This window comes from Anneissia japonica, unplaced genomic scaffold (genome assembly GCF_011630105.1).
Source record: "Anneissia japonica isolate Jap-2015-1 unplaced genomic scaffold, ASM1163010v1 scaffold288182_len93402_cov192, whole genome shotgun sequence".
NCBI lineage: Eukaryota > Metazoa > Echinodermata > Crinoidea > Comatulida > Comatulidae > Anneissia > Anneissia japonica.
Genome location: NW_022737493.1, coordinates 62757 through 74941, shown reverse-complemented (window position 1 = coordinate 74941; position 12185 = coordinate 62757). Strand labels below are relative to the sequence as shown.

At 36.5% G+C, this 12185-nt stretch overlaps 1 protein-coding gene across 2 annotated transcripts in view; it reads right to left on the bottom strand.

Moving 5' to 3' along the window:
- Positions 1-12185, bottom strand: part of LOC117117367 (ras-related protein Rab-28-like) — a gene marked incomplete at its 5' end in the record, with an annotated part of 25401 nt that overhangs the window by 8761 nt on the left and 4455 nt on the right. Inside the window, 3 exon segments of one of the 2 annotated variants that reach the window (XM_033261648.1) lie at positions 3792-4575; positions 4962-5039; positions 5288-5391. In XM_033261648.1, coding sequence (XP_033117539.1) covers positions 4462-4575; positions 4962-5039; positions 5288-5391 — 296 coding nt within the window. 2 annotated transcript variants of the gene reach the window in all.

The window sequence follows — 12185 nt, the reverse complement described above, 5'->3', positions numbered from 1 at the left end:
CGGCCGACATGATATTTTCCATTGCTAGTAATGACACTTGTGAAATATAATATTTCATAGGAATTATTTCAAATTTGTTAAAAAACTGATTCTGACTGAGATTTTGACAACCTTACCGAACGAACGCATTGTGCGAGATGCGAAGTACAAAAATTAGAGAGGGCGCACTTTATTGACTGTATAAAGTATACATAAAAGCGAGAGTATTCCAGTGGATGCGATCTACAACCTCTGAATTTGCCTAGTAACGATGAATTCGTCGAGAAAATGGTAATATTTTATGAGAAATAGTCTGTATTTCTCATTTTTTTAATTCTTTTGCGTAAAACTAAAATTCATGCCAATGTTTTTCCATGATTTATAATAATTAGAGTAATGCAAATGCATATTTTCTAAAAAAAGTCAGTTTTTAGTGAAATTTTGCCGGGAAGGGGGCTTTAAAACATAAGTATTTAAATTTTTTTTTTAAATTAATGAATAATCAATTATTCAACGAAAAGAATATATTGACATCTGGTGTTAAGTACATCTATTTCAAACAGAGTGCATTTATTTTATTTCTGCCAGGACGTCACTTGCCCGATGTCCCCGACGACGATACCATAAGTGGGCGCGTGGTCGGATGTCGCTCAAAAATGAAGATTGGTCTATTGTATTGTATTACGAGTGTTAAATTATTATTTTCTTATTACTAATAGTTTCCATTGTTATTGATATTGATCATATTTTTTATCTTAACCCTCTGTACATCTCCGATAAAACTATTTGTTTTACTTCACGTCCTGCCCCTGTTGCTACACCATCCATGGTGCCCTTTTTTTTTCCTGGACTGCCCCTTTTTTTCTGGAACCCACTTGTGTAAATGTCTATATCCGCCCCTGCGAAGATAGGCGATTTACACAGTACAGTAATTTAAGAAAATATGCCTTTACTAAAACGTCTCATACACGCTTTGTGTGTAAAGTTGTGTGTGATTTAAATTAACAGAAACCATTGTTACATGTTTATGAATGTAACGTCATTTTTTCTCTACGAATGTGTATGCCAAATGTGAAATATAACGAGAATAAAACGTAGTATTTTGGGAATAAAACGTACATTGGTCGCGTCTGCCTGTGTTACAGCATGACGACGTATTCACTTAACACAGTGAATCATGGCGTCGGTCAATGAATGTGCTTGTTGCAAAACTCATGAAATGTGTTGTACTTGCAGATTTCAAGGAGAGCTAAGTTATTCAAAATTATTGAATAATGTTCCTAAATTCACACCAATAAATTTGGCAGACTGGATGTCTAAACAAGTAAAAGACTTGACGACAGCACGGAGCTGAACGTTTACAGTCAGGCCTCACTCAATCCTCACATCCAGCCATGTCGCGTTGGCGTGCAACAAGTGTCAGGGCCGAGGAGCCTGTAAAAACTCTACGATGTAACTTAATTTTACATGAAAATCAAATCAAATGTCTTCTGATAGTTCTATGAACCTTCCTTAACCTATCAATGTTTTAAAAAGTATCTTAACCGCATACTTTGGTTTTTTTTCTTGTTTTCCTGGACCATAGAAAAACTCGCAACGTTATAGAATTGTGATGACGTCATCTTTCGTCGCTAATTCGGACTATTGGGAGCGTGGAGAGCCATGGAGCAAATCAGCAAACAACATAAATGAGAGGAGGTCCCTGGTTCGAAGATTAAGAGCATCAGCTGCCAAGGATGATCTAGAATTTGATGACTCCAAAATTAAACTAACGAACAATTGATTTTTATCACCGCAATTCACATGAACGATGCTGCTGTTTGCCATAAACTCTCCATTTGATGGGAAAAAAAGTAATTACAAAGATGCTCCAGCGATTCCAGGTAGATGTACCAGTCACCTTTAGAAACTGAAACAGCGTTATCACCTCTCGCATGATAGCTATCTTCTTCATATGTAAATTTAGTCAGCTGGTACATAGCAATAATTCATGTTATGCTTCTGTTCAATGAATGACGCCCTCCTGCAGCAGGAAGGTTTCATCTATATGGGTGGTGGTAATACGTGTTTGTATATCTAGGTCTTGTTTGACCTTTAACCACACCTACAGTGGCTTTCTGCTGCTCCTTCATGTCTTTAATCTGTTAAGACAGATCATCTCCAAATAGATGCGATGTAGAATTATCAATCGCCTCTTCTAAAGGGTCGCCCACCTACACAGGTGAGGCGAACTTTGCTGCTAAAAAAGGAATTGGCTGCTCCGGTGGAGTGTACTCTCGTCATCCTCATATTCATAATCGGCCTCTGCCAGTGAAGTGGCAGATCATTCTTGCTATCAGTAGTTGGAAGTTGCCAAGTGGGCAGAGCCTCAGGCATTTGTCCCATCAGTTTCTCTAAAATAGTACCATCACCATCGTCAGTACTTTTCAAGGTTTTCAGATCCAGGCCATTTCTTTTTTGCTTGCTGGCGGTGTTGCTCCCACCGCTAAGGCTAGGCCTAGCAGTAGTAGTAGTAGTAGTAGTACTAGCTCTTGGCGTGTCAGCCCACGTGGATCTACCGCTAGTACTAGTATCATTAATTATCAGACCTAAAACTTTAATGATGTCCGATTCGTTGTCTGACATAGTTATGATAAAGTATATTTAAATCGGTATGCTTTGAATTTCGTAAATACGCATTTTTAGCCAATTTTTAGTTGTCAAAAAATTCTACCGTGCACCTGCTGCGAACGAATTGCCTATTCATGCGCAGAGTAGTGGGATCTCATGTAATTTCTCACAAAGAATTATGGAATAAAATTGAACATCAAAGAAATGTGGGCTGTGTAATTGGGTCTGACAAATGATACCCAAATGAAATGCAATTACCCAAATCAAAAGCCAAATATAAAAATGGAATTACCCAAATGATACCCCAAATGAAACGGAATTACCCAAATGAATTGAAATTACCCACATGATAGCCCAAATGGTTATGTCATAACCAAACTAAACATCAAATATGATTAGTATCCAGGTATAACAAACAACTATAGAATTTATGACAACTTCTAATATAATGGTAATTGGTATTTGATATAGCGCCTTTTCCAGAGGATACAAACTGCTATAGAATAACTGTACAGTAACTCGTTTTAATGACTTTCTTCTCCCCAAAGGGTCTTCATGTCTGAGCTAGGTAAACCGGTACCAGCTACTCTCGTCTGCCCATTACAGGGGATGTATGGACTGGTACACTGGGGTAACACGCTACTTGTCTTGAAAGATGTACTGAGTTCTTTTAAGTGCACACAAGACAAATTCTAGCTGGGCCTACGGTTTAAATTAATTACTTGTTCCTCCACCAGAACCATAGACGAGTGTGCTGTTTGAACCAGTGCCGACATTATGGTCTGTAGGTTGCGGCGCTCCTGCACCAATGGCTCAGACATGATTCATTAGTATTTTTAAAGTGTAGTACACCGTTGAAATTTTTTTGTATTTTATACTATTTATTCTGTTAATAATTCTTGATGTTTAATACATTTAAACATTAGACACGCCCATAGTAATGTACAGGCAGGGGTGCTACTAACTACAGCATTAACATCGGCGCTGGTTCCAGGCACTCCTCGTCCAAAGTTTGTTTGGTAGAACCCAGTCTTCTAGTATAAGGATTTAAAATGGCGGTCCAATGTAGGATGTTTAATCAGTGAGATGTAAAAAATCTCCCTGGTTTAATAATCTCAGGTCTAGAATTTTTTTAGAATATTAAACAAATAACCATTTGTTACAAATGTAATCGTTAAATCATCGCAGCCATATATATTATGTTCTCATTTTAAAATACTGATTTTTTATTTATTTTTTTTATTTTAAAGGCATGCATTTTAAAATCCACAAACAATACTACACTATAACCAATTATACAGCAGTCAGGTTTTGAGTACACTATAGGAAATAGAAGCCAAATAAGCCATTATTTCCTGAAAAAATTTTTCAAGGAAATAATGGCTTCTATTTCCTATAGTGTATAAAATTATTTGACTATTCTTTACAAATCAGTTGTGAGGTCCATCGACTTTTCTATTGCCACTTAATCAAACTGCTGGTTGTAGAGCATTTGCTATATATTAAAAACAACTCGCGAAACATGGCCACCAAGGATACCTAATTTGGGTAGCTTTCTGGCCGTTTTTTTTTCCTTTTCATCCAATATCTAGCGTAGAAAAGTAAATTATCGTGTTTGTGACATATAGAAACTCTGTGTATGGAAAATGAGCACCTTCTTGTCAGCAATTTCAGAGGAGATAGGCAAAGTTCCAGAATAAATATATACTGTAGATATATTCAGTGGCACCCAGGGGTGGGGGGGGCAGGGACTTAAACCCCCCATCAGACAGGTCAAGCCCACAAGCTAGAGCTCGCCGGGCAGTTGGACCAAAAAAAAAAAAAAAGAAGAAAAATAGGCCTACACCAAGGCAACACATGTCTGTCAGTCTGTCAGTCTGAGCGTACTGTACAGCTGTTATGCATAATATTTATTGTTTTTTTCTTCACTATCTGACTTTCAGTGTCTTCTTCATCTAGGTCCACTACTTTGCTCACCTTGGCCATCTTGTATTATTTTATACGAATACAAGGATAGTAATAATACAAAGAACTAGAATCCTCCTAATCTTATGTACTGTATTACAATGGTCTGTCGCTAAGCTTAAATGGAGTGATGCACCTGCAACTTCATCACAAATTTAGTTTAAAACGTCTACCTGTAAGTAAAATTTGGGACATTATGCAACTGAGTATGTTTTAAATCAGTTCTCAAATTATATTAAATCGGTAAACGTGTCCTTTAAATGCAGGACACTTGGCAGGTCTGACGATGCCATGCTTAAATTCAAGCATGTACTGTATGCATTTTTTGGCTCCTATAGATGGGATAAGCAAAGGAACCAAAAAGGTATTGATGAGATAGTTAACATTAATGTATAAATAAAGGATACTGCAGTTTGTTCCATCTCAGACTTTGTAAGCTTCAAATCTAAAATATCAGCAGCTAGTTTTTTAAAGCATAAATTTATCTGCAAAAAAAGCAATGGAAAAAGTTACTGAGAGTTGTTAAGCTTTGAAAAAACCAAATCTGCATGCAGGTCAAGTGATTATTAAAAGAGGATACACTGACTGATTGTAGAGAGCGCAAGCAACAAATGAACTGTGAAATGGCACATAACAATACTGTATATGCAGTAAACATTGATTGCTCATTGTGCAGTAATTTTAAGGATTTGACATGCACACTATCATCACTTTCTTTTAATATCATACGTACCGAGTCACCAGACTTCGCCGATACAAAATGGCTTAATAGGCTATGTTCTAAACACAGCTTGTTGTGCCTGTCTACTTGAATAGCTCTCATGTGTTCTAAATCGACTGCAAAGACATAAAAATATAATATTTGTAAAAAGATTAGTTTTCTAAATTATTCTCTCTTTTCTGTTTACAAAAAGCAAATAAAGGTCCAGCATTATGCACTACTTGTGCATAATGCACATAATAACATCATTATTTTGATTTTAATATTATTATTACCGGTATTATAGATTATAAATACAATTGGCCTATCTCCATTTCAACAAAAGAATTGCGGTAGAGCTAATATAGTAATGCAAATATATATCGACTTGTGTTTAAATGTATTTCTTTGGCTACTGAAGTTTCACGCAATATGCAATCATCAGATCTGAATATGCAGGTAGATGAGTGTTGTTTTAATTTAGAACACTGTATCTTACAGGTATTGGGCATAGATAATTGTGGAAAATGGATGTGGAAAAGCATTTTTGTGGTATTGGGCATAAATAATTGTGGAAAATGGATGTGGATTAGCAGTTTTTGAGTATGTGTTTGTGATTGTGACAGAAGGCAGAAATCAACTCGGTTTGCTTGCTTAGTGCTACTAGGTACAGCCCCCAAGTTATCGAGAATATCCCTACCAACATCAGCAAAACATTTCTAAACGTTTCACACATAAACACTTTCCCCCTGCAAATCTACTACACAAATTATTAAAAAAAGAAAAGAAAAAAGCAACGTAAAAGTTCACTCTTTCCAACCTGCTCTGTCATTTTCAACATTTTCCATCCGAGACATTCACTTTCCATTTAGAAAGTCCTCCACTCACGTTCTAGAGCAACCAACTCTTCGTTTCCCCTCAAGATATGATTTTGGTGTTTATTTTCTTTGAATTTGTTTTTTTTTTTTTTTTGTAAAATTACTTCATTTTGTACAGTACAACCATTTAATTATGAGAATACTCCATAAGCACTTTCTTAAGCCGAAATGTGTCTTGCTTCAATTCATCACTTTTGTTTACTTTCCTGGTCTTGTGTCTGTATAGTCAAACTGATATGATAAGTGTGTTAAATTGCCTCGGTTTAGTTCTTTATGTAACTTCATGAATGACACTCTTTCCTTATGGATCTTGTTAATGACACCATCTCCTTCATTCATTTGTTGTTCTGCAATTTGTATTTACTGTTGCTGCAGCAAATTGTGCAAGTCTTGAAGCTTTTTAATAGTTGCATTTGTATGTAGTTTGGCAACACAAGTGTGATACTGTACCATCTGCCAAGTATTCAAATTTTGATGTGAATCTCCAATATACTGGTGCTGAATTGTTCAGTTGTTCTCTTCATTATCCAGTCTATTACAATCAGGAAAATAAAACTGGACATGTCTCCTTGCTAAACTCCAGTTTAACTTTGAACCAGTGAGACTCCTCATTCTCATGTGTTTTATCAGTGTTTTTTTAATTTTGTGGTGTTGTGTGTTGTTCCTTTTTTTTTTCTCTTCTGTATTTTAAGATAATAATTTTATCTGTATATATTGTAAACTTCTCGCAATTCAGTATTTTACTGCCAGTTGAAGTTATTAAAGAAATCTGAAAAAATCTGAAATATCCAGCACACTCACTCTTCGTACAAAACCTGAACCATTTTATTATCTTCTTAGTAATTCTATATACAGCCATATTAATTTTCAACAGGCTATCACAATGTACAGAGTCAAATGCCTTTTCGAAATCAATTAAAAATCCATGACCTGTTCAATTTAATATCTCAAAATGAAAATTTGCTCCAGTTATCCTACCTCTACAAAACCCAATTGTTCGTCTCGTAGCTTTCTGTCTATCAGTATCCTTCTAAAAATATTACTGGGAAGAGTAAGGCCACTTCAATTACCGCATTCTGCAAAATATCCTTTCTTAGGTACTTGACAATCTGCCCCTGTTTCCATTTTTTTGGAACCTTTTCGTTTTTCCAAATATGTTTTAAAATGCTGCCTAACCATTCTTTAGTTATACTTACACTTTTTTTTTTATAAGAACACATTGTATAAGAACAATGAGGCTAAAATTGCTTAAAAATTAAGAACAAAATAAGAACAAATTGAGGCTCAGGTAAAATGTTAAATGAAATTTTTATTCAAAAATACCCAAAATTATAGGCCTAGCCTATTTGTACCTTAAGCTCAGTTGGAGCCATTTTTAGCAGGGCCTTTTTTCTCGGGCCATTTTTTACCAGGGCGACTTATATACTGTAATACTCTGAAGTTTGAAAAGTGTGTAAAATAAGAACAAAATAAGAACATTTTGAGCCTGAAATCGACCAAAAAATAAGAACACTGAGCCTGGGCCAAAATTTACTGGATCTTATATAAAAAAAAAAGTGTATGCCTGCCATTAGTATCTCCACTGTAAGTTCACCCCTGCCTGCTTTACCATTCTTCATCCGCTTCAATTCTCCAATTTCACATTTTTGTTATTTGGTGCTATTCTATGTATTACTGAGTCAAGCACAATCTCATTTACAGGATCACCAGGCTCAGGATGATTTAAAACTTCCTTAAAATGCTCCCACCATCTCTCATTTCGGGTACACTCTATCACTAAATTTCCTTTTTTTCTTTAACAGTGACTGTTGATTTTAACTTGTCTTTGCTATGGCTTAGGTAAGTACTTTAACAAAATGGCACAGTCCACCCCTCCTCCTCCCCCACCTGTTATAAGTAGACTAGCCCACTCCTCAATGCTGGTAGTTGATTGGCTATCCAAAAATAACTGGGTTGAGATTTCTGAAACCCACCGCCCAGGGCGTTTGTTGGTCCAGGTTAGGCTCAGGTAAGAGAAGGTGTGCAGACCATCTGACAAGTTAAAATTGGGAAATCCTATTTAGTGTTTTGTCACAGGTAGGACCTGTTGTAATTCTAAATTATATAGAACTCAGAAGTCTAAGACACAGTCTGGGACAGACCTACATATTAGTTTCAATTCCAGTGTTCACTTGAACCCGTAGGCAGCTGCTGTCTGCTCCGCATATACATAATTGTATTGTGCTGTTGGTAAATGGTATAAGTTGTTTAATTTAAATAAATGCTCTGAGACTAGAAATCTGTAAGTTAAAACTGGGACTGCCGGGAATCTGCCACAGTATGTACAGTACGCATCTTTAATCCACCTTTCAGGGTAGTGACGTCATCTATATAAGGTATTAAATCAACACATTGGGTATCAAACAGTAAAGTTGTACTGTAAATGTTTGTAAATCATGGTCAGACTCTGTTTGCTAAGTAATTTAATTGAGAACATCAATTTTTCAAATACAGATTCACTGCATAGGAGCCAGACCAGGTTTTGTGTGCAATTTGAGGTGCAGAGAATTTGACTTCAGAAATTGGTTCAGGGTGGTCCAAGAATCATTTTTGGCTTGGTAACACATTTTCAAAAGGTCAGGGTCAAAGCTCAAAGCTATAAGGTCCTCGTGTCTCTGAAACCACAGGTGGTAGGAAGTTGAATTTAGTACTGAATTGTTCGGAACATGCATATTTATATTTGCTCTAATTGAACATTTTGCTAAAAAATGACCGGAAATGCCGTTTCTGACCTGGTCTGGATCCTAGGGTATAAGCACTATTTCAACTACCATAATCATCAGAATAGCAGTAGAATATATATACTGTATGGGAAATGAAACACAGTACACCTCCTTCACCATCAAGTGAAACATGGTCCAACAAGCACTCTTGTACACCATCACTAAGTGTTGTAATCTATGCTTAGCTGAAAGGTATTATATCATTTTATCGGATAAGAGTCGATTTTTGCCTGTCGTCATCTTTAACAAATACCTACTCAAAAATATACCTGGGGCGGATTGCTATAAAACGGCCTTAACTGGTAGTCTTTGCACCTCGAATAAAGCTGGCTTTTATCACTTAGATGGTCTTACTAAAGTCACTCTGCTAAGACCATTCGGCTACAAAACAGTCTTCGGTTAGACTGCTTTGAGTATTAAAATGCAAACAACCACTTCCTGGTAACATAAAATTGATGGCGCTGCTACGCTTGTTCAAAACATGCATATTTATCAAAATGAAGGTAATATAAACATAGACCGTTTTTACAGATGCTGAGAAACTTGCGGAATATTCGTTGTTCGATTCTTAGTCTTTGAGGATCTAGGCCTGGGTTTAGTCATGGAGGTATAGTACAAAAACGCCATGATGTAAATGTTTAGATGTTGACTAGTGTATAGATGACACAAACTCAACAGCTAATTTTGAATATACTGCAATTTATTAAACAAATGAAAATACAAAGTTGAATATCAAAATTCGGAGAGAGAAAACAAAGTGATGCTTATCCTATGAAAATGGGAAACCAACTGACCTATACAGTAAGTAGGGTTTTTTTATAAATTGGAATCAAAGGGGAGTGAAAGGTAGGTCAAGTTAACCTGTGCATACCAATGTCATGACCAAAACACATCAGTTGTCACTGGTATTAGCAAAGCTAATAAATTGGGCTTAGGTAACTGTACCAAGGTTTTTACCATTATAGGTTAGAAATACTGAGAATTCATATGGGATAAAAAAAATACAGGAAATAAAGTTCAGTACTGTACTTGAATGATGGTAATTTATAAATTTAAACATTACAAATAAAAGTCCAATATTAATAGATGCTACAATAGCCCCCTTCTAGTGAGAAGGTAATGAAAAAAAAAAAAATTAAATTCGAACGACATGCAGTCCCAAAATGTTTAGGAAAATGTACATGGCGCCCTGAGTGTGTTGTTCTAATGTTTGGTTGTGTTTCAAGAGCTGTACTACAAGATGGAGTTTGTGTGGGCATTGATTGTTCAGGGATAATATCCAAATGAGCACATTTTAAGCGATCAATAGGTACATTGTCTTGTCGAGTTCCAAGATCAACTTTAAAATGTTTTGGTGTTCGCGAAATAACCTTGAATGGACCATCGTATGGATGCTCTAAGGGTTTGCGTACTGAGTCTCGTCGAATAAAAACATGAGTGCATGTGTCCAGATCGTTTGGTATGTATGTTTTTGTGCGTTTGAGTACGTGAAATTGGCGGTTTTATATCCTGAATCGTACGTCTCAAACGATCAATGTACTGTAGTGTGTAGTGTGTAGGGTCTAAAGTAGCTTGGTTTGTATTAGTGAAAAATTCTCCCAGTAAACAAAGAGTAGTACTTTATAGTCGTTCTGCAACACTGTGGCCGAAATCAGATTTTACAGCTGTACCTATTCCTAGCAAAACGAGTGGTAATTGTTCACACCAATGTGCAGGGTCATTTGCTTTTAATGAAGCTTTTAATTGATAACTGATGATTAAAAGATAGGTATATCCAGAAGATGGCGGCAACGGTCCAACTATATCAATATGCACATTAAAAAACGTTCTGTGGGAAAGGTTGAAAGAGGTGCGCTTGTATGTTGATGTATTTTGGAGCGTTGACATTCAATACATGATTTGGCCCACTTTCTAATATCGTGATTCATATTATGCCAAATGTACCGTTGCAAGATTAACTTTACTGTAGCGTTATGTCCTGGATGAGATAGGTTGTGAAGAGAATAAAATATATTTTGACGGAATTAAGTTCAAAGGAATAAATATATTATTATTATTATGTATTATTGTAAGAGCAGAAAAAGATCGAGTTTGTTGTGGTTGTTGTTGAATATGGTGGATAATAAAGACAACCAGTTTGGATTACTTATGGATTACTTAGATGTGGTTTTGTTGTTCATTTGTCCCAGTGAGTGAACGAGAGACATAACATTGGCGACGAGGATAAACCTGGATATATATAGATAAACGTCAGGGCATAGAACAGAGGAAATATGGCTGTTTCTACGATGTTTAGTGAAGATTTGCCAAGGTTAGATTTAGATGCGGAGCCCACCACTCTGCCTACGTAATGGCGTGAATTTAAAACGGCGATAGGCTATTTGATAGCAGCCAAGGGCATTGCCAATAACGCACAAAAAGAGGCGGTACTATTATTGAATGCCGGTGGAGTAAAACTCCAACAGATATATTTATCCTTGCCTGACGAAGGGGAAGTTGAGGGCCAGGAGCAATTAAACGCATACGATAAGGCTATTAGGAAGCTGGATAAATATTTCACCCCTAACCAACGAAACCCTATGAACGTCAACTGTTTAGGAAAATGGTGCAAGAGACTGGCGAAACCGTAGCCTCTTTTGTCGCCAAGCTAAATAGGCAGACTAGCTATTGTAATTTTGGTGCAGATATCAGCACCCATGTGAGGGATCAGTTGATTCAGGGCTGTGCTGCTGCACGGCTTAAAAAGTTATTACTGGAAAAAGGGAATGAACTTACCCTTCAGAAAGCCATGGGTATAGTCACTAGTTCATACGAACTAGTGATGCTTCAGTCAGCTGAGATGACACAGAGCTTAAATGTGAATAGATTGATGGTGAAGCCTACTGGTAATCATCGGGAAACTCCAAGAAGTACATGCTGGAAATGCGGAAGACAGGGACACTTTGCAAAAGATAAAGTTTGCCCAGCAAGAGGAGCAAAGTGTAGAACATGTGGTGAAGTTGGACATTTTTCAGTTGTTTGTAAGAACAGAGGGAAAAAAGGGAAAAGGGTGACTTATCAACATAAAGGCAAACAACCAGGGAGAAAGAAATGTGATAAGGTATTTAATGTTGATGATATTGATATGTCTGATGATCATGAAATATTTACAATTGAAGTAAATTCTATGTCAGATGATGAGCCAGTATATAAGGCAAATATTGGTGGGGTTAGACTGCAAAAGTGAAGTAGTCAATAAGAGTTTGAAACCATATGGTACACAAAATACTGCAGGGGGGGGGGAACTGCCCC